This window comes from Eschrichtius robustus, chromosome 7, assembly GCF_028021215.1.
Source record: "Eschrichtius robustus isolate mEscRob2 chromosome 7, mEscRob2.pri, whole genome shotgun sequence".
Taxonomy (NCBI): domain Eukaryota; kingdom Metazoa; phylum Chordata; class Mammalia; order Artiodactyla; family Eschrichtiidae; genus Eschrichtius; species Eschrichtius robustus.
This window is the reverse complement of record NC_090830.1, coordinates 93,649,687-93,671,829: the sequence shown is the minus strand read 5'-3', so window position 1 is coordinate 93,671,829 and position 22,143 is coordinate 93,649,687. Positions and strand designations below refer to the sequence as shown.

Sequence of the window (22,143 nt, the reverse complement as noted above, 5' to 3'; positions counted from 1 at the left end):
AGAATATTTATATCATAGCCTAATATGACAAGTCATATCAAAGAATGAAGGAACTAAGTTTCTGAAAATACTTGTGGAGAAGCAAGAGATTTCCTGGCATAGGAGAAAATGGTTAAATGGAATTGAGAAAAAAAAAAAGAGAGATCTGAGAAGGAAGAACTCTGCAAAAGAATAGAACACATCTAATCAGGGAATAAAATTCTCTCTACATATAGCTTTCTGCTCTAGGACTATCACTGCCTTAATCTTTTTTTTTTTTTTTAATATTTATTTATTTATTTACTTACTTGGCTGCACCAGCTCTTAGTTGCGGCACCCGGGATCTTTTTAGTTGCAGCATGTGGGATCTAGTTCCCTGACCAGGGATCGAACCGGGGCCCCCTGCATTGGGAGCACGGAGTCTTAGCCGCTGGACCACCAGGGAAGTCCCTGATGTAATCTTTTTTACATTAAAAGTTTGAACCGAGTTGATTAGTGACATTTTCTTTTTTTTTTTTTTAAACATGTTTATTGAAGTATAATTGCCTTACAATGGTGTGTTAGCTTCTGCTTTATAACAAAGTGAATCAGTTATACATATACAATATGTTCCCATATCTCTTCCCTCTTGCATCTCCCTCCCTCCCACCCTCCCCATCCCACCCCTCTAGGTGGTCACAAAGCACCGAGCTGATCTCCCTGTGCTATGCGGCTGCTTCCCACTAGCTATCTATTTTACATTTGGTAGTGTATATATGTCCATGACACTCTCTTACCCTGTCACATCTCACCCCACCCCCTCCCCATATCCTCAAGTCCATTCTCTAGTAGGTCTGTGTCTTTATTCCCATCTTGCCACTAGGTTCTTCATGGCCTTTTTTTTTTTTTCCTTAGATTCCGTATATATGTGTTAGCATAATGTATTTGTTTTTCTCTTTCTGACTTACTTCACTCTGTATGACAGACTCTAACTCCATCCACCTCATTACAAATACCTCCATTTCATTTCTTTTTATGCCTGAGTAATATTCCATTGTATATATGTGCCACATCTTCTTTATCCATTCATCTGTCGATGGACATTTAGGTTGCTTCCATGTCCTGGCTATTGTAAATAGAGCTGCAATGAACATTTTGGTACATGACTCTTTTTGACCTATGGTTTTCTCAGGGTATATGCCCAGTAGTGGGATTGCTGGGTCGTATGGTAGTTCTATTTGTAGTTTTTTAAGGAACCTCCATACTGTTCTCCATAGTGGCTGTATCAATTTACATTCCCACCAACAGTGCAAGAGTGTTCCCTTTCCTCCACACCCTCTCCAGCATTTATTGTTTCTAGATTTTTTGATGATGGCCATTCTGATCGGTGTGAGATGATATCTCATTGTAGTTTTGATTTGCATTTCTCTAATGATTAATGATGATGAGCATTCTTTCATGTGTCTGTTGGCAATCTGTATATCTTCTTTGGAGAAATGTCTATTTAGGTCTTCTGCCCATTTTTGGATTGGGTTGTTCGTTTTTTTGTTATTGAGCTGCATGAGCTGCTTGTAAATCTTGGAGATTAATCCTTTGACAGTTGCTTCATTTGCAAATATTTTCTCCCATTCTGAGGGTTGTCTTTTGGTCTTGTTTATGGTTTCCTTTGCTGTGCAAAAGCTTTTAAGTTTCATTAGGTCCCATTTGTTTATTTGTGCTCTTATTTCCATTTCTCTGGGAGCTGGGTCAAAAAGAATCTTGCTGTGATGTATGTCATAGAGTGTTCTGCCTATGTTTTCCTCTAAGAGTTTGATAGTGAGTGACATTTTCTTATAGAGATATTTTTTTCATTTTAGAGAAGAAAACATGAGGGGAGACTGCTGTATTGTCATTGTTGCTTCTTTAAAAAAATTTTATACAAACGAATTCATGTATATTTATATAATTTATCACAACATTTTCTAAATGAGGGCCAAGTCAGTGATTTTCAAGTACTAGAAACCATTCTTCTAACAAACTCTAAAGCAGAATCCAAACAATAGCAGCTAACATTTTTCTGAAAAGCGCCATGATCCCCTCACTGTGCTAAGCACATCCGTGCATTACCTCATTTCATTGTATGAGGTAGGTGTTATTAAACCAACTTTTATATGAGGAAACTTACCCAAGTCCACTCAAGACAGTTTAGAAAAACAGATACATACTGAACTGCTCCAATTACTTTTGGGCGTGAGAGGCGCCAGGCCTGGAGCCTCAACCACTCATCTGCCCTCACCCCCTTCTTGTCCTACCTTCCACAATCCCAGTCCAAACTTCTGGGACTTCAGTGAAACACCACTCCGCCTCAGACTGGACTGTCAGGGGCTTGTCTGCTGGGCACTGTGCTAAAGAATGAGGTGACTCAGTTGCTCTGTTTAAGAAGTTCTAGCTACCCAGATGTGGTTAATTTTATGTGTCCACTTGACTGGGCTAATGGAGGCCCAGATAGCTGGGTGTGTGTGTGGCAGTGACCACTAGACTGAGTAAAGAAGATCCGCCCTCCCCAGTGTGGGCGGGTGTCATCCAATCCGTTGAGGGCCCAAATAGAACGAAAAGGCTGAGGAAGGGCAAATTCTCTCCCTCTCTTCTTGAGCTTGGATGTCCATTTTCTCCTGCCCTTGGACAGAGGAGGACACAGGAGCCCCGGGTTTGGGGGCCTTGAGACTCCAGGACTTATACCAGCATCCCCCTCTTTCCCTCCTCTTTCTCAGGCCTTTGGCCTCAGACTGGAAGTTACATCATAGGCTTCCCTAGTTTTCAGACCTTCGGACTTGGACTGAATGTCACCACTGGCTTTCCTGGTTCTCCAGCTTGCAGGCATCATATCATGGCATATTTCAGCCTCCGTAATCAGGTAAGCCAATCCTCATAATAATCCCCTCCTACATATCTATGTACTGTATACCCTATTGGTTCTGTTTCTCTGGAGAGTCCTACCTAATACACCAGGGCTGCTCAAAACTTTATTAAAATAGATTATGACTGGAACCACAGAAGGCGTTTCCTTCTCATACCTCATCAAACAAACAGAAACCAAAAAATGTTCAAACATTCTGCTTGCTGTTCAGTGCTCGAAATTGGTTTTAATTAACCATTTAAAAAATAGGCTACAAAATAGACAGAAACACTTTTGAAGGAAATGTAGGTCCTAGAAGGGTACACGTAACAGAAAACACCCTTAAAGGAAGTACCTCCTGAAAAGTTTATGGTTGGCTTCACAACATTTGAGGCTGTCTGCTCTGTGCCCTTCTTAAACCATGGTTCTGGCCTAGTTTCAAGCAGAAGCTACCTCAACACTGGGTTCTAACCCTATGGAGATTTACTTGGGGACAAGGAAATTCATGCTTCAAACACAGGCCCCAGCCTGGGAATGGTCCCCTTGAATATTCTGGCCTGTAGCTGGACAGAGTTAGGGGGGGAGGGGGTAAGGTTAGAATCTGTGAGCCAACAAGCCAGACAGCTATTCTGGAAATACTTTAAAAGGAAGAATGCTTGAACTACATGTGTGCCAAACACCTGTTCTGAGCCGTCCCAACTCTCCTGACTGGGTTTCGCCTCCTGGTGATTCTGGTTTTACAGTTATGGGACAATAGAATCAAAGGGGAAAAGGCCCTCCTGTATCTGAAGACCATGGTGGCCTATATGCCCAGAACTATCCCAGGACAAATGAGAGCTCTCATCAGCCCCAAAAAGCACCCACAGGTCAAAAGAACTGGGAGCATTTGAGTGGGGAGGCCCTCTACGAAGGCTTTTGACAGCACAGCCACAAAGAGGCACAAAGAGAAAACCAAAAGGAGCTCTTGTATTTGCAAAGACAAACGTGTGCATAGAGAACAGGTGGAAGAGAAGCAAAACTGGTTATCAGTGACTGTTCCCAGCAGTACCTGAGAAACAGGTAACTTCTGTTCCAGAGAGAGCAGAGCTGGTGGTGGTATTCCTAGCAGGGCGGCCACTCTGCTCTCCTCACTCAGCCAGGGCCAAGTTCAGCCACTACAGACTCCGGAGTTCTGACACATGCCCTGCTCCATCATGCCACACTCACTAGGAATGCCCGAATCTTTTCACCGAACCCTTCCTTTTCACTCTACTCTGAAAATTTCTGGCCAGATCAGTGTGTCAGTTTCTCCAGGGTCTTCATAAACTGCCCAGGTGGTTGCTTTGCGTCTGTCAAAGACTCAGCACACTCCACCTGGTCCCAAGAAGCTCTTCAGTCACCTCTTTTACTTGGTCAGCGGACCTCTCCAGAGACTTCTCCAAATGTCTTAATTCCTTAATTCAACTTCTTCCCCTGGACCATTCTTTTTCCCGATTAACATCATCCAGCAACCACTCTGTATTCCAAGTGCTGAGAATGGCTGCTCCATATCCTTAAATATGAGTTTCTGAAAGAAGCGCAATCCCTCTCATAAAGTCTGTATCATTTGAGTTGGGTTTGTCAGGTGCAGGGTGGGAGGTCGTTCTATGCAGAGAGAATGCATTGTGCAAAGACACGTGACATTAATTAACTATAATGTGTGAGCTAAAGACGGAAAGGAGGCATTTAGGGACAAATTGGGATGGGTATTTTGCAGTAAGCTGAGGCATTGGACTTCCATGATACAAACCAATAGAGGTTTTTAAGCAATGGAGTGATTTGACTACTGCGTCTTTTAGCAGTATGTAGGATAACCTGGAAGAGGGAGAAATTAATGCCAGTGTCCTGGCCTTTTGAATGAAATTGCCCTGATTGTAGCCTCTGCGTAAGTTGTGTGTTTTTGTTATCTACGGAGTGATGATGGACTGTCCTATCAGGACTGTCCACTTAATGACCCTGGAGGTTTTTTCTGGGCTTCCTGGTAATGAGCTACCTGCAGCTAGTGCTTCCCCGTAGTGGGAGCAGCTTAGCATGGCCTCACTTCCTACGTGATACTATCCAAATGCTATCAGCTTGGGAGTGCAACTCCCCAAAGCAGCTGATGCCCAAGCTCAGACTATTTCTCCCCTATTTACAAGGACACTCTCATGCTTGCCTTATAAAAAGGAAGAGCAATGTTTGGGGTAGGGCCCCACTTTCTGGAGCACAAAGATGGTGCATCAAGCTAGCCCCAATACACCTCTCTACAGGATGATATGACCTTGCTGGTGTGTTCCAGAAACCTCTTTGCCCCAAAGTACTTCAAAATTCCCACAGCTGATTTGACCATGGGTGGCCAAACTAACCCAAGTCTATCTATATATACTTTGCTCACTAGCTGAAAATGTATAGCCTGGAGTAAAAAGACGAGTTGTGTCAATGGAATTCTTCCTTTTAGGGAGATAAATAGGGAGTACCAAAAGGCTTGGCCATTTAGCAGCAGAGCAGTTGCTTGAAGAGTGTCAAAAAGTGGGCTAAGGGTGGTGGGAGCTCATGCCTTGTACAAGAGAAGTTAAGGGGGAGCTGGAAAAAGGAGGGCAGGCCAGCATGCAGAGAGAAGCAAGACCTTAGGACAAGGAAAGTAAGAGAGTAGCCAGGCTCCAGACCAGTTTTAGTTTTTATGTTTATTTTGGGTGGGAGGGCGGGGAGGGGGAATGACAGGCTTCTAAGTTAAGTTTCAGATTCCATTAATTATTTCTATCATTCTTTCACGATCCTATTTCCCTAGACATTTTCTTTTAAGTTACATGAATGGATTTTTGCTCCTTGCTCTTTGTAAGCCTTTAGAATGCTATGGTAGCTATTGTTCTGGACTTCCTGAAAAGCTTTCCTCCAACCCTCACCTGGTAACACATTCTGATTCCTGGCCACAGGGGAGGAGGGTGCACATGTCCAGTAGACTTTTGGACATAAAAGGCTGAAACTGGGGTGACAGTTTGGTTGGAAAGACAGATTTTAAAGGCATCATCATATAGATAAAAACAAATAAGGAAATAATTGTTATACAGGACTTTCAGCATATTAGGTACTGTGTTTGGCACATTACATTAATATCAGTTAATTCTTACAATAACATATCTAGAGACTATTATCGCTTTGGACATGAGGAAACTGAGGCTTAGAGAGTTTAAGTAGCTACAGGGTCACACAGTGGTAGGGGTCAGAGTTGGGATTCCATTCCAGGATAGGGGGTCAATCTACAAAGCCCAAGCTCCTCCAGCCATGCTGGGTGGCCTCCCAGGACATGGGAGGACACGAAGTCTACTTTCTAGGAAGATAGTGATGGTGAGAGATCAGGGATTGGAACTCCAGGGCACTCTAACTCTTGAGAAGAGGAGCTGGTAACAGAAAAGGGTAAGTCGGAGAAGTAGAAGAGCCAACCACCCTGGTGCTCCGGAAGTGGGAGGCGGTGAGCGTTTTGAAAAGCGAAAGGGTAGCCAGCAGTCAAGTGGGTCAGAAACATCACAGAGGAAAAGGAGTGAATTGGATTCGGGAATTACAAGCTCAAGCTCAACTTTGGTGAAAACCGAATTCTGCTGCTGAAAGCAGAAGGCAAGTTTTAATGAGCACACAAGTTCATAAGAATTGGGGGAGTGAGGAGTGCGCGTAGACTATGTGGATTGAGCAGGTATTGTACTGCCAACGGAAAAGAAGGAGCCAAGAGTGAGGACGAAACTCAGAATTCGGAGTTCCAAGGAGGAGCAGACATGCGAGATTAGCATCGGACAGAAGAGGCGCCTTTCGAAACAGGAACTAAGGAGGTAAGTAAGGCGTCATAACTGGAATGAGTCTGTGCATGTGTGAGAAATTTAGGCAATTCATATATTTGAGAACAGTGAAATCTGTAAAGGTAAAAATAACAAGACGAGCTGTAGCACATATTCGAATCCGGCACATGTTTTTCGAGCTAATTTGTTATCCTCATTTTACAGATTGGGAACTCCAGGTTCAGTACCTCGATCAAAATCCAATTGCAGGGACCAACTCCAGAGCCGGTAGCTCTGAGCCCAGGCTGTGGATCGAGGTCAGCGGTGAGTAACCAGCCCGGCCCGGGGCGGCGGCCGAGCAGGGAGCAGAAACTACACTTCCCAATGTGCCCGGCGGGGCGGGGCGGGCGCAGGCTCCTTCCCAGAAGCAAAAGCGGAAACAAAAGAGTCTCGCCGGCGTCCCTGCCCGCACACTCGCGCACACTCGCGCTCGGGCTCCCTAGGAACAGGCACCGGCGCCGGAGCGAGCCAGAGAGCGGCGAGCCGGGGATCCACCCGGCTGAGCCAGCCGAGGAGCCGGCGAGCCGAGCCCGCGACGACCCGACGCCCCCAAGCCCCGCAGCCGCCCCCAGCCAGCCGGTATCCCCGCCGCCCTCCCTGACCCATGGCGCTGAAGCGGATTCAGAAAGTGAGTGCCGGGGCCAGGCCTGGGGCGGTGGGGCGGTGGGGCGGGCTTCGGCCCCCTGCCCACGCTGACCCCGGCGGTGGCCCCGAGAGACGCGCCGGGAGGGAACGTGAAGGGAGGATGGGCCGGGGCGGGGACCGGGGGCCAGAGACGCCGGCGGGGCCAGCGGGCACTCGACAGGTGAGGTGGGAGCAGCGGCAGGTCCCGTGTGCTGGAGGTGCGTGGAGGCAGGGGGCCCGCTGTGCGCTCGCGCCGGAGCTGAGCCCGGAGCCCGGGCTGGAGAGCCTCCTTGGTCTCCAGACCTTCCCGCAGTCTGTGCTGCTCGGTCACTGCTGGATTTTGCCCTACACCCGGCTAGTTTTGGCCCTTGTCATGCTGCTTTCTCCACGCTGTTTCTTAAGCCCATCCTCTTTATGTGCTTGCCTCCCCGGGCTCCCGGGAGGGCCTGGGCCTGCAGCCTTACTCCGCGGAGCTGTTGGGTTTGTTCTTTCTCTCCTCTGCGGTTGGCTGTTGCTCAGATGCCCGAATGGGGTGGAAAAGCTCTTTTGGGGCCGAGAAACCTCCTGCCCCTTCTATTTTGGTGCCTCTCCTGCTGCCACTTTAGGTCACATAGCTGTAGTGAAAACATAGTTGCTGATACACAACAAGATGACCTCCTGGCTGTGATTCATCGTGAGTCAAGCCAAGCAGGTTTTTTTTACCCTCGTGATAAACTTATATGTAAAGTTTGAGACACAACAGAAACTGCCGCAAATTAAATTGTTTGATGCTTTGACACATGGCTATAGAATGAGGAAGAAATGTGTATGTTCATTAAACAAATATTTGTCCATCCCAACTCAGTGTTAGGAATTATCTTCTCTTGCATAATGTTTATTGCTACCGTCTCTAATGTGAACATCTTAAAAAACTGAGGTTGGGGCATTTTCTTTCTCTTCACTTTTATTTCTTTTTGGGTTATCTCGTCTGTTCACTGACACAAGTTTTAGGTTTTTACTGTTATGGTTCATGTGGAGAACACTGAGAATTTGTTTTTTTTAATGGGTAGTGCGTTCGGCAAGTTAAGCCAACAATGGACAGCATGTTTTGCAAAGAATTTCAAAAGAAATCCTACCAAAAATTTGTGTCAACTTTTTCAGGCATGAATCGATAGAGCAGTGATAGAGGTGTATACATTGTATTCTCAGTTACCCTTGGTGTCATCTTCTGGTACAGAGGACAGCAACTTTCAGACCCAGCCAGTTTGTCGGGGGTGGGGGAGAGGTCAAATACTAAATCTGTGAAATACTGTTATTTTTTTGTGCCTTTTAAGGTTCCTCTCACTACAGTACACATAGTTAATCATCAGCGTTTATTGATTAATGTGTTTTCTGATTTGAAGATAATGCAATTACACATTTTTTTCATGTAGATAATTCTAATTTTGAAGCCACACTCAGCATCTTTGCCATGCCTTGTGTACTTATTAATGATGATGTAATGTTGGCTCACATTTGAGGTAAACACACATTTTTCCAAGGAAGTCTTAAGATTCCATTTCCTTCTTCACTAGTTGTGAGAATTTTTCACAAGACTGCACATCCAGTAGCTTTTAAATAGCATAGAATTTGTCCACAGTAAGTAGGCATTCAAAGAAAATTGACACTATTTGTAAATATACTGGGCAATTATCAATCACCATGCTAAGCCAATATATTTGGCTTATATTTATAATATGGCATATATGCAAATCATATTTTTAGTACCTATTAGTTATTATTAGTTTATAACAGAGTTATCTGTAAAAAAAAAAAAAAGAAAGAAATTTGGGATCACATAATATCTCATCTCTGTATATCAATCTTTGGGTTTCCTTCTCTGTTATCAGAAAAGTTGACTTGTAAAAATCTCTTTTCCAGCCATTCTTTCAACTTCAGGAGGTATTTTATTTGATTCCCCACTTTTCCTCTTTCTTTACCTACCTCCTTGACTAGAAGCAAATTCCAGGGGAGCTGTGCTGTTTGCCATATGAACAGTTAAGTTACAAAGCTGTCTTTGATATCATCAGTTTACAGATTCTTTTTGAATCTTGCATGCTTCAACAAAAGAATACGCGTTATTAACTTTTGGCCTTTCTTGTAAAATGTATTAAAGTAACACTGTCAGGTACCTTCCAGGTCATTGGGTTGTGATTTTCCTATACCTACAGTGGCAAGCTTTAGAACTGTGCAGAACCTTAAAGAACTCTGCAGGAGTGGAGTGGGGTAGAGGGCAGGGGAATAGCTTATAGGCAGTGGTACCCAACCTTTTTGGCACCAGGGACCGGTTTCGTGGAAGACAATTTTTCCATGGGGGGGTGGTAATGCGAGCGATGGGGGGGATGGTTCAGGCTGTAATGTGAGCGATGGGGAGTGGCAGATGAAGCTTCGCTCGCTGGCCCACTGCTCACCTCCTGCTGTGCAGCCCGGTTCTTAACAGGCCACAGACCAGTATCCGGTCCGCGCCTGGGGGCTGGGGACTCCTGTTATAAGGTAGTGTATCAGAATCACCTGTGGGACATTTTCAGACTGTCCCCACTGCTGTAAATGGAGAGATGTTGAATCCCTCAGATGCGCTGGGGTAGAAAGAAGGTTGTGAACCACTGACTGACATTCTAGTCTACTCTCCTTATTAGAGAAGGAGCTTGAGGTTTGGAGTGGAGTGCTTTGTCCAGGTTAATCTCTTAGGAAGTGATTTGACATGTTTTTAAAAGTTCATAACTTCACTTCATCTGAAAAGATTAAAGATAGTTGAATTAAAATTGTATGAATATACAAAGCATGTGGATATGAGTGCTCAAAATATATTTTTATGCTAGAGTATGCTAAATGATTTAATACTCTGATTTAGACATACAATGCCAGTTTTGCATTTCGGCTCATAAATTTACACACCCATGCCCTATTTTTAGACACAATGGAAGATGTTGTCACAGTCACCTGAATCACTAAAGGGAAAAAATTTGAACAAAGTCTGAGGAAAGATCCCTAAAACATGTCTGAAAAAAGAGGGCAGTTTTTCAGCTGGACATTTATTATTTTCTAGAATTAATTTTGAAGTGTTTATTCTATGAATACTATTTTCATACCTTGGTAAACTTTTTTTGGAAATCATTTTTTTTTTAATTAATTTATTTATTTTTGGCTGCATTGGCTCTTCATTGCTGCGCGCGGGCTTTCTCTAGTTGCGGGGAGCGGGGGCTACTCTTTGTTGGGTGCGCGGCCTTCTCATTGTAGTGGCTTCTCTTGTTGTGGAGCATGGGCTCTAGGCTCATGGGCTTAAGTAGTCGTGGCTCGCAGGCTCTAGAGTGCAGGCTCAGTAGTCGTGGCACACGGGCTTAGTTGCTCCGTGGCATGTGGGATCTTCCCGGACCAGGGCTCAAACCCATGTCCCCTGCGTTGGCAGGCAGATTCTTAACCACTGCGCCATCAGGGAAGTCCCTGGAAATAATTTTTTTAAATTATAAATGTTATATCACAATACTGAATGTCTTGAAAACCAGAAAGGGAAAAAAAAAAAAAAAGGAAATTCTAACACAGTTATCATCTTAGTATATTTCCCTCTAGATTTTTGTTTTGCAAATATAGCAACACAGATGACTATTCCTCGGTGTATAGTTCTGCCGCCAAAATGGAATAGTTGTATTTTTAATAGTCAATTTAACTTAAAATGTATATATAAATATAAATTAAAATACTTTATAAGTATTCTGAACTGTTGAATTTTTTGATTTGTACACTTCCGCATTAAACTGTTTTATGTCAGTCTAGAAAACCTTAGGATACTTCAAAAAAACAAACAGAAAAAAACCCCCAGCCCTTTGTGGATGGAGCATCAAATGGGAGAAGAAGCTCTGGTTTCTGTTCCTGGCTCTGTGACTTACCAGCTTGTTTCCCTATCCATACAATGATGCTGCTGCTAAGTACAACCAGCATGTATAGTATATAATGGTCCCTCTGTGCTAGATACTGTATTAAGTGCTTGACATATATTAATTGATTTAATCATTAGTGGGCCCAAGAGGTAGAAACGATTATTATCCCCATTTTACAGATGATAAAACTAAGGCATAAAGATGTTGAGTAATGTACTCAGAATCACATTCTGTAATTGTAAGTGGCAGCACTAAGAGTCCAAACCAGACAGTTGGCTCCAGAGTCCCTGCTTTTAACTCTTTCAGTATATGCAGGTGGACTCACATCTTCTATCTATTGTACTTAAACTGAAGGACGTAGAGTCAAATGAGCTTATGGATGTAAATGTTTTGCAAACTGGAATATTCTGTACAAATGTAATGTGGTATTATAATTAAGACCTTGGCATATTTAATCATTTTCACTGATGCATCACTCAGCTTGTTGATTATGCATTGTAAGTTTTTGCTCTGAGGTAATGTGCACTAGACCGGTTAACATGGTAAAAGAATAGTATAACTTTGTTCATCTTTATTCCATCACTTAAAATGTTTCTCCTCCAAAAGGATTTAGAAAAATTGGTGTAATTCATAAATGTTCTGTCAAAAGTATCATTTCATTGTGAGGTTTTCATTTAAGAAAATGGTTTACGAATTGATCTAGCTATTTAGTTCCTATAATGGCTTTGAATAGTAGTCAGCAATTCAGATTACACAGATATATTAGAAAGACTTTCAGATTACAAGATTAAGTCTAAGACTCCAGGTTCCTTCAGTAAAAAAGGATATGACTTCTAAAAAAATTTTAAAAAGAAAGAACACACTATTCATGCTTCTTGGTAGATAAATGGTTTGCCTTGAGATGAAAGGAAGAAAGTGTTCTTTTTCTAAAAAGCCACTGTATGCATTTTTCTGCTTTTAAATCTTTGTAATTAAGTTCAAGCTTCCTTTTGCCGCCAGGATCATATATTTTTCTTCCTTTATCACAACAAAGGTGTAAAAAGATTAGATAACCTATCCTAGTTTAAAAGTTCTGAGGTTCTTTCTCTGTGGAAATAAATAGCATAGATCTAATAAGTCTGTTTATGCCTGTTTTAGGAAGCCAGGCACATGTTATAAAAACCAAACCTAGCAGGATGTGGGATCGCTTCCAGCAAAGCAGAATAGCATCTTTATTCATTTTAGTTCCCTGAAATACATGTAGGAAACATATTTAATGAGCACCGCTAATCAAAATGATCAGCCTAATACTTTCCATCAAACTGAGTTAATGGTTGTCTGTAATGTATTAGCTCCCCCCACCCCTTTTTTAAAAAGTGGGTAAACTGATGCTATGTGTAATTAAAAAATTAAGTATTGAGATACTTGTCCTCTCTGTTCTTAACCCTGTATGCTGGATTTAAAAATACTGGAATATATAATATAACCCAGATTTGCAGGGTTTCAGGATTGGAGGGGTCCGCAGATCACCTCAGAACAAATGAAGGCCAAACAGTTTCTGATACTGGCCTGTTTTGGTCTAGATGGCCTCTGAGAAGCTGAGGGTTTTTTTCTGCATTTAATTTGGTCTTGGGATGAACCTGTGAAGGTTCAGTTACATACATCAGACAGTAGTAAGAGGCTCCTATGTTCCAGGAGTTGTCCGTAGTATGGGGAGGAAACCATCCTGAAAAACTCCATCTAGCACTGCCTGTTGGATCACACCATGCTCTGCAGCTTCCTGTCTTTCCTCTTTCTGCATGTTTCCCCCACTGTTCTCTATTCATATTATCCTGTTTGCGTGGCTCTTCTCCTTCACTGACAGCAGATTGCTTATTAGATTCCTAGTCTTCTTTTAGATTTAGGAAAGTCTTTCTAACTGGGGTGAGGTGGGGGGTTTGTTCCTTCACCTTAAACTTCATTAGCAGTAAAATTAACCTGATGGTTCTCACTCCAGGTGACCACCCTCCTTTTGTGAGCAGTTTGGATTGCTCTAGAGGTAACCCAGCAGACTTGGTGGCCTGGGCTCATTGTTCTTCTCTAAACTATATATTTTTAAAAATATATGTTGATTACACTATTTTTTTAAATTAATTAATTAATTAATTTTTGGCTGAGTCGGGTCTTCATTGCTGTGTGTCGGCTTTCTCTAGTTGCGGCGAGCTGGGGTTACTCTTCATTGCGGTGCACAGGCTTCTTATTGCGGTGGCTTCTCCTTTTGCGGCACACGGACCCTAGAGCACACGGGCCCTAGAGCATGCAGGCTTCAGTAGTTGCAGCACATGGGCTCAGTAGTTGTGGCTCACGGGCTCTAGAGCACAGGCTCAGTAGTTGTGGCACACGGGCTTCATTGCTCCGTGGCATGTGGTATCTTCCCGGACCAGGGCTTGAACCTGTGTCCCCTGCATTGGCAGGCGGATTCTTAACCACTGCGCCACCAGGGAAGTCCCATAAACTAGTAAAACTCTTGCTGGTGTTTTTGCTTCCCCCAAGTTTTGATGTGTTGTATTTTCATTTTCATTTAGTTAAAAATATTTTCTAATTCCCCTTTTGTTTTCTTTTTCGATTCTTGAGTTATTTAAAAATATTTATTTCCTAAATAATTGGGATTTTACAGAGCTTTCTGTTATTGATTTCTAATTTAATTCCATTGTGATCAGAATATCTGTTATTATTTGACTCCTTTAGAATTTTTGAGGCTTGTTTTATGGCCCAGAATGTGGTCTCTATTTTTTACTTACACAATGATAAAGTCCTTCCGGTGTTCAGCAGAGCTTTTCAATGAACAATGTTCAATAATTTCTAGTCTTCATTTTGCCAGTGTCTGTTTGGTGTCTGTAGAGCCTAGGCTATGTTTAAGGAATGAATGCCAAACTAAGACATTTACACCTTGCCAATGTCTTAGTGTCTTCTCACACTTTTATGAGCTTTCAGAGCAGGGGTGACAAAATCAGTTTGGGGGGACACAAACTGCATTTTAAAAAATGGAATAGAAAACATTAGTGCTTTGGGTATAGTAATGGTGTTGTTTCATGAAATCTTTGTTTTAGTTATGTATATGTATTCCTGTGCATGTATGTGTTATGTGTACTAGGTTGTGGTATATAATGTTTTTCTTATTATGACTTGCTGTAAGGAAAGTTTGAAAATCGCTGTCCCATAGCATAAGATCTTTAGGTAAAATCACTATTGTCAAAAATACATGTCATATACATATATGTGTACATATGTATATAGAGAGAAAACAAATGAACCTATATACATACATACAAGCACACATACACAGATATAGATTCACACACATTGTAAAATGTTCTGGTCTTGGAACGTTTCTGTTTGATACAAACTGTCAATGCTCATTGTTTTCTACTACAAGTAGCAGCATTTTATAGTCACTGATGTACAACTGCAGTATTCAAGAATAGTGCTGGGTGATACGAAGAGAGATTAATTACTTTATTATGAAAATACTTTTTAAGTACCTACTATGTGCCAGTTATTAGGGATAGAAATGTAAGAAGGTAAATATTTGGTACATATTGGTAGATAGGTTTGTGTTTTAAGTGGGTTTTGAGAAATAGGCTGCTACCTTTTTTCTTTTTCCCTAAAGCACCGTCTTTCTTGGTTACTATGAAATAAATAGTAACTTTTGGTAATGTAGCATTTAAAATGTTCTGTGTTGCATGTTCCATCGTGTGTCAAAATTCTATTATGTATGTAATTTCCTATCATGTTTTTCTCGCCTTTCAGAGTGTCTTTGAACACAGACCCTCTCAAAGCTTATGAAGTAGTGTTCATTTCTAACCATTTATAAGAAAGAAGGCTCCTGGGAAAAGATAATAAGAATTCCTTTTCATTTCTTCATTTGTCACACTTTTGTTTCTCTTGAGCATGACTGAAAATGTGCAAATGGCCTTCATTCAGTACTGGAGTATTGTTGGCTCCAATGTCGATTGAAAATAATGTGCTCTAGTTATTACAGCCTTGAGGTGAGTATTGTTTTGGAGTGGGAGGAGTGCTGGAGTGGAAGTCAGATGGTCTGAGCCTGTGCCCTGGCTTTGGCTTTGTGACCTTGGCCAAGAAACTCATAGTCTTTATTTTCTTTATCTAGAAATACAATGAGTTGAACTGGATAACTTCTGTGGTCTTTTCTGACTTACAATTTTAAGCACACCTAAATAATGTTATTTGCCGTTTTCCTTTTGTCCAGCAAACAGCAAAAATGGTCACAGAAATAAATACTGAGCAGTGACACTGTGCTGTACTGCTGCATGAAACTTGAGTTAAAATTATATTTATTTTAAATTGTCAGAATTGAAATAAATGTGGGCATCTTAATGTGTAATATAAGATGAATGAGTCTCTAAAGGTATATTACTTTTTGATTAAAGAGCATTTATTTGAGATGCAAATAAGATGTATTTCTGTTTCTGTATGGGTAACATAATGTGCTTTTCTAATTCCATTTAGCATCCATCTGTTTCAAAGGTATCTTTTGTCCTTAAAAGACTATTTTATCCACATATTTAGACAACTGCCTTACACAACTGCTTTACATGTAGTAGATTTTTTAGATTCAAGTTAATGCACTTATGGAGCACCTTATGTATATAAGGCATATACAAAATGTGATAAGGAGATATATGGAAAAGTAAGGTATAACCAACATTATCTAAGAAATTTTAAACTAGTAAGGATATGAGATGTACCATAACAACTAGGTAGACTTAGGAAAGTACCATAAGGAAAATACAACATTTGAGCAGGAGGAGAGTCAAAGGTGGGAGAGGCCAAATTTATTTGGGGGAAATTAGGAAAAATTCTACGGAAAAGGTGGAATTGGATATAGGTTTGGAAGAATGGGTAGCATTTTTTAAGACAGGGAAGCTAGGTTCATAGAGGAAGCTACAGAAATGAAGGCACTGGAAAGTACATGGCTTATTTGGAAAGGAACAGATAATCGTGCTTTTGGGAAGCATTCAGAAAATAGTAGACCATAAAAGTTCATACTGTGGAGGGCGTTGAAGACCCATGCTGACAAATGTGTACTTAATGCAGGAGTTGGGGGATGCCATTGAAGATTTTTGGGTAAGGAAGAAACATTCTTAATCCTATTGCTAGGTATACATTCTTGCCCTCATAGAACACAAGATTCTCTACTGTTTGTAATTATAGATTTGTAGTACATCACGAAAAGGGAAGTACAAGAGTGCCATGGGAATATAGCAGGGACCCTTTGGAGGGTTCAAGGAAAGCCGCCCTAGGGAAATGATGTTTAAGATGAGACATGAAAGTGAAAGTTGGGGGGTGATTAGGAGTCTTCTATCTAAAAGAAATCTTGTTTGAAACTAGAGGCAAGACAGCATTTTGGGGAATTGAAAGTCACTATGACTGGTGCAGAGAATGTTGGGGGAAAGTGTGGGGCTAGAGAGCAGTCAGATCCTGGAAACCATTTTAAGGATTTATAAATCTTCTATTAAGGCTAATGACAAAACATTGAAAGGGTTTGACATGGTACTTCAAGAAGATGATTTTGACCACAGTGTGTTGGTAGAGAAGTAGGAGGACAACAGGTCAGTTAAGACAGCATTACACTTGTTCAAGTGAGGTCCAGGAGGGTCTGAGCCAGCCTGGTGGGAGAGGGCATTTGGAAAAGCGGGTATGTGAGGAAAATTGTGGGTGTTTGTACCACCTGGCCTTTTTGAATTGGTCTGACCCACCGTACCTCCACCTGCTTGGCCTTTCAAGTCAAATCTCTAAGGCTCAGTAATCTGGGCAGTCTCTTCAGACTCCTCCGTCTACTGACCAGACTCCTCCATCTACTGACCAGTTCTTTAATAGTGTCTTCCCGGTTCAAACCTTTGGCTTCTTATCCTGAAATGTCTCTCCTCTGGCTTTTCTCCAACTCTTCTGCCCTTTGGACCTCAGTTTTTCTATAGGCTGGGCCTCCTTCTGGGACCCTTTCAGTGGGAGGATCTGGACTAAAGGAGAATCTAAACAACTTGGTACTGATTCGTATAGACGATGGGGCATGAAGGGAAGAAGGAATCATGGTGATCTCAAGGTTTAGAGTTTGGGTTCCTGGAATAAGTGCATTTTTACCATAATACTTCATAAAGTAGATTCAAATACAATTTTTTACTGGGATACCTTGGATTTGTCTAAAATATATTTTTATTTATGTAATTCCTATGATGGAAACATTACATATAAAGGGAGGTTATTGAGTCTTCCCTTTAAAAGGAAGCCATGTTTTAAATTACAGGCAAGATAGCATTTTGGGAAATTGAAAGTCATATTATGGCTGCTCTAGAGAGCATTGGGGGAAAGTGGTTTCAGATCTGAGACATTGGGTAGATAATGTCCCTAACCTGACCTCAAACATTTATTCTAAATTGTGCTCTTTATAGTTCAGATTCAATAAATTTTACTTTGATGTGGCAAAGTCAATAGTGTCATTGCTTTCTTCATCATCTTCCTTTTGTGTGGAATTTGGCTGCATTATCATCATTATTTTTAATAAACAGCCTTTGCCAGAGATACCTGATCCAAAGAGACAGCGAAGCAGCCAGGACCAGTTTATTGAAGTGAATTTGGTTCCTATAACTTAATTAATTGGATGTCATCAGCATTTTGAAGTCTTCCGGAAAGAATCTTCACAGTTTAAAATAAAGATTTTTTAATTCAAGGGTTTAGAGAGGTTCTGTATTCAGAGACATTTCTGAGAATTGTTTGACATCTCCCTATTGAAATAGCTCTAGTCAATTGGATAAGGAGATCAGAGTCTGAATTATAAGCCCATGAAGTGTTTATTTACAGACAAACCAATTATAGCTCATATATCCCTTTAGAGACAACATCAAAAATGCAATCCAGTAAGAATCACTGTCTTGTTTTAGAAGTTTTGATATAAAGATGGTTGTGTCACGTTAATTAATTGCCTGTTGAGCCAGGCTTTTTGAAATAATGCTTTCATGTGCTTTGGATTCAGTAATTTAGATTTTGGACTGTAAATCAGTCACTATGCATGGGTTGTTTAATGTCCTTTACACACACCCAGTGGGGTATATATTACATCTATTATGGAGATTTAGACTTTCTGAATGTTGAAACTAGAGAACAACAAAGCATTTTCAGTCTGGTCAGCACAATTTTTTAGAGACTATTTACTGCATAGTGTCATATTAAGTATGATGGTAAATAAGGAAACTCTGACTTGTTAGCTTTTCTTCTCCACTGTTCAGATTGGCCTGTTACCCTTCGGGGAGCTGAGAGATTAATGCAGGCCTCTCTTCTCTTACATTCCCTTCTTTGTTTCCTTTTACTTGTTTACTTTCTTTGAATTAGGCTGCCTCATCTACTTTTAGACTTTAAGTCCCCTAGAGGCAGGGACTGTGTCTAGGTTGGTTTTATGGAGAACACTCAGCATATTGTGGGGATGTTATAAACATGCCATCTGTGCCAATTTAAAATTCAGTTTCAGGCCTCTCAGTACTTTTCTTTGTGTCTAGTTCGATATAGAAATCTGAACTAGACTAGAGGTGCTTAGCCATGTAAGGCTATATAAATTCCTTAAGTACATGTTTTTGTGGACTCATAGTGCCAGTCTAGGGACACTATCTAGATAGGGACAATATCTTGTAATCTGCTTTTCATTATTGTATCTTGTATTTTTATTTTGAAATTTAATTAGTTTTTTTATGAGTGTCAGATTGGAATAGAAAACTGCTTCATTGATACAGACTATCTGGGGGCATACTTTCACCATATTGATGATATTTATTGCATGGTCTATGTTTAAGTATAAGATTGGTTTGTTTTAAGCTTATTTTGTCTAAAAGGAGAAGACAGAAGTTAAAACTATGTATTTCAATTTTCAATTTAAAAAGCCACCGGAAATGAAATTGAAAGATACACAAAATACATGTATACACACAGCGTGTTTACTATAATGAGTTCTTTTCATATATGGAGTTATAGCTAGTCTCATTATTTGATAGCCATCTTTTACATTATATGATTTCCCTCTATGTAACTGGCAGTAGAATTGCTGGGTCATGTTCACCTTTAATGATTACTGTCAGAGTTTTCCTCTTCCACCAGTGACATATGAGAGTTACAGTAGCTTCACATCTTTGTCAACATTTGTACTTTTCTCCTTTTTTTATTTTCACCATCCTTTGGGGGTTGTAATGACATAGTATTTTGGTTTTAACTTGCATTTCCTTGATGACTAATGAAGCTGAGCCCCTTCCCATATGCTTGTTGGCCATTTGGATACCTTCTTTTGTAAAGTGCTTATTCAAGTCTATCTTTGAAAAACTGATCTATAGGAATTTTTTTTTAACATATTCTGGATGTGAGCCAAAAAAAAAAAAAAGAGTTCATTTTTTTGTATAGTTTGAGGTGGGGGATGTCAAGGTTCTTTTCTTTTTTCTTTTTTTTAATAAATTTATTTATTTATTTTTGGCTGCGTTGGGTCTTTGTCTAGTTGCGGCGAGTGGGGGATACTCTTCGTTGGCGTGCACGGGCTTCTCATTGCAGTGGCTTCTCTTATGGAGCACAGGCTCTAGGCATGTGGGCTTCAGTAGTTGTGGCACATGGGCTCAGTAGTTGTGGCTCGTGGGCTCTAGAGCACAGGCTCAGTAGTTATGGCGCACGGGCTTAGCTGCTCCGCAGCATGTGGGATCTTCCCAGACCAGGGCTCGACCCATGTTCCCTACATTGGCAGGCGAATTCTTAACCACTGCACCGCCAGGGAAGTCCCTTTTTTTTCTTTTTCAATATGGATACCCAGTTGACCTAGCACCACCTATTGAAAAAAGTTTTCCTTTTCCCTCCACTAGAATGTCACTGTGTTCACTTTTTTTTTTTTTTTAGAAATTCACGTTCTTTTATTTATTTATTTATTTATGACTGCGTTGAGTCTTCGTTTCTGTGCGAGGGCTTTCTCTAGTTGCGGCAAGCGGGGGCCACTCTTCATCGCGGTGCGCGGGCCTCTCACCATCGCGGCCTCTCTTGTTGCGGAGCACAGGCTCCAGACGCGCAGGCTCAGTAATTGTGGCTCACGGGCCCAGTTGCTCCGTGGCATGTGGGATCTTCCCAGACCAGGGCTTGAACCCGTTTCCCCTGCATTGGCAGGCAGATTCTCAACCACTGCGCCACCAGGGAAGCCCTCACTGTGTTCACTTTTAAATTTTGAATTCCAAGTTTGCCATTTTCTTTCCATTTTCAGCACATTGATGAAGTTAAAATAAGTGCTCATGGTACCACTCAGATGTCAAACACCATCACTTTTGCTTCTACATCAAAAGTGCTATTTGTTTATTCAAAACAGTGATAATATCCTAAATTGGGTTTAAAGGATATGCTGTCCATTTTTTAAATGTGCAGCTTTCTGTAATGGAGCTTTGTAGAGCCCCAGGGATCACCACTCACATTGAAATCTATGTGAATCGCGCACCTTGGAGTTGGCGCACATGGCCTGTGGGGCAAATGCAGCAGCCCTGAGTGCTGCTTGTAATAACTGGCAAATTATAAAAAAGCAAAAACAAAAACATGATCTTGGGACTTGCCTGGTGGCACAGTGGTTAAGAATCCGCCTGCCAATGCAGGGGACATGGGTTCGAGCCCTGGTCCGGGAGGATCCCACATGCCATGGAGCAGCTAAGTCCGTGCGCCACAACTACTGAGCCTGGGCTCTAGAGCCCGCGAGCCACAACTAATAAGCCTGTGTGCCACAACTACTGAAGCCCGTGTGCCTAGAGCCCGTGCTCCGCAACAAGAGAAGCCACTGCAATGAGAAGCCCGTGCACGCCAACGAAGAGTAGCCCCCGTTCTCCGCAACTCGAGAAAGCCCGCGTGCGCCCAGCAATGAAGACCCAGTGCAGCCAAAAATAAATGAATAAATAAATTAATTAAAATAAATAAATAAATAAAGCATGATCTTTTTCTATGCTCCAGCAATCCACGTTTTAACAAACGAGGGTTATTTGTGTTTGAATACTGTGGTGTGCCACAATTTTAAAGGGGTGGAGTAAGAAAGAAACTCTGAGGCAATCCATGTGGCTTTTCAGAATTTCCCAGCTCTTACAACCTTTTAATGTTTCATATTTGAGTTTATTTTTTATTTAGAAAGTAGTTTATTAATTTAACAAAAAAGAAAGAAAGTAGTTTGTGTCAGTCAAGATATTTTATACCAGTTCCTTCCTAGATCACACTTCTGTCCTAGGAGAAACTTTCTTTCTAGGACTCCCTTGAGTGATCTAAACTTTAATGAACACATTCAGAAGGTGACCCTTGAGGCTCGTAGCTACTCTTATATGTATTTTCTTGGAGGCACAACAACTTGTAAGTTTCTAAGGATCCAGAGGACCTCTTTCCTATATCTTTTAAACTATTGGTTTGGCCAAAAAGTTCATTCAGTTTTAAGTAAAAATAAAAGGCACGTTTTTCGTTTTCATGAAGAACTTTATTGAACAAGGTATTCACTAACCAAATGAACTTTTTGGCCAACCCAATATATCTTATAAAGTTACTTTTTTCCACAAACAAGTTCTCCTTGACTTCATGCCCAGTTCAAGTCATCAACAAATGTGCCTGACCAGTGACTTGTGAGGATTTTTATTACTATCATAATCTTATACCATTAAAATAAATGTTTAAAACATTGGAGTTGGGACGAGAGTATAAAATCAGTCATGATCCCTATTAGAAAGGATGTGGAAGTGCTTAATAAACTCCTGCTATAATTAGTTCAGCTGGTTAAATTGAGCTTGGAACAAGTAAGAAAAAAAAAACTCAGTCCATGCCACAGACTGCAGCTCTGAGTATGCGTAGCTCTGTCACCAAGGATTGCCAGTGTTTGGAAGACAGCTTAACTTTGAGACTAGGTCAGCTCAGCACAAACCCCTAACTCCTCTTGGAAAAGCAGCCCAAAGCTATGTCCTGA

The 22,143-nt window shown here is 41.3% G+C and overlaps 1 protein-coding gene across 2 annotated transcripts in view; it reads left to right on the top strand.

Annotated features, from left to right (window-relative positions):
- Positions 1 to 7,169: 7,169 nt before the first annotated feature.
- Positions 7,170 to 22,143, top strand: part of UBE2D1 (ubiquitin conjugating enzyme E2 D1) — a 34,632-nt gene continuing 19,658 nt past the window's right edge. For both annotated transcript variants that reach the window (XM_068548105.1, XM_068548104.1), the window contains exon 1: positions 7,170 to 7,285. In XM_068548105.1, coding sequence (XP_068404206.1) covers positions 7,262 to 7,285 — 24 coding nt within the window. In that variant the 5' untranslated portion in view covers positions 7,170 to 7,261. The remainder of the gene's footprint in view (positions 7,286 to 22,143) is intronic.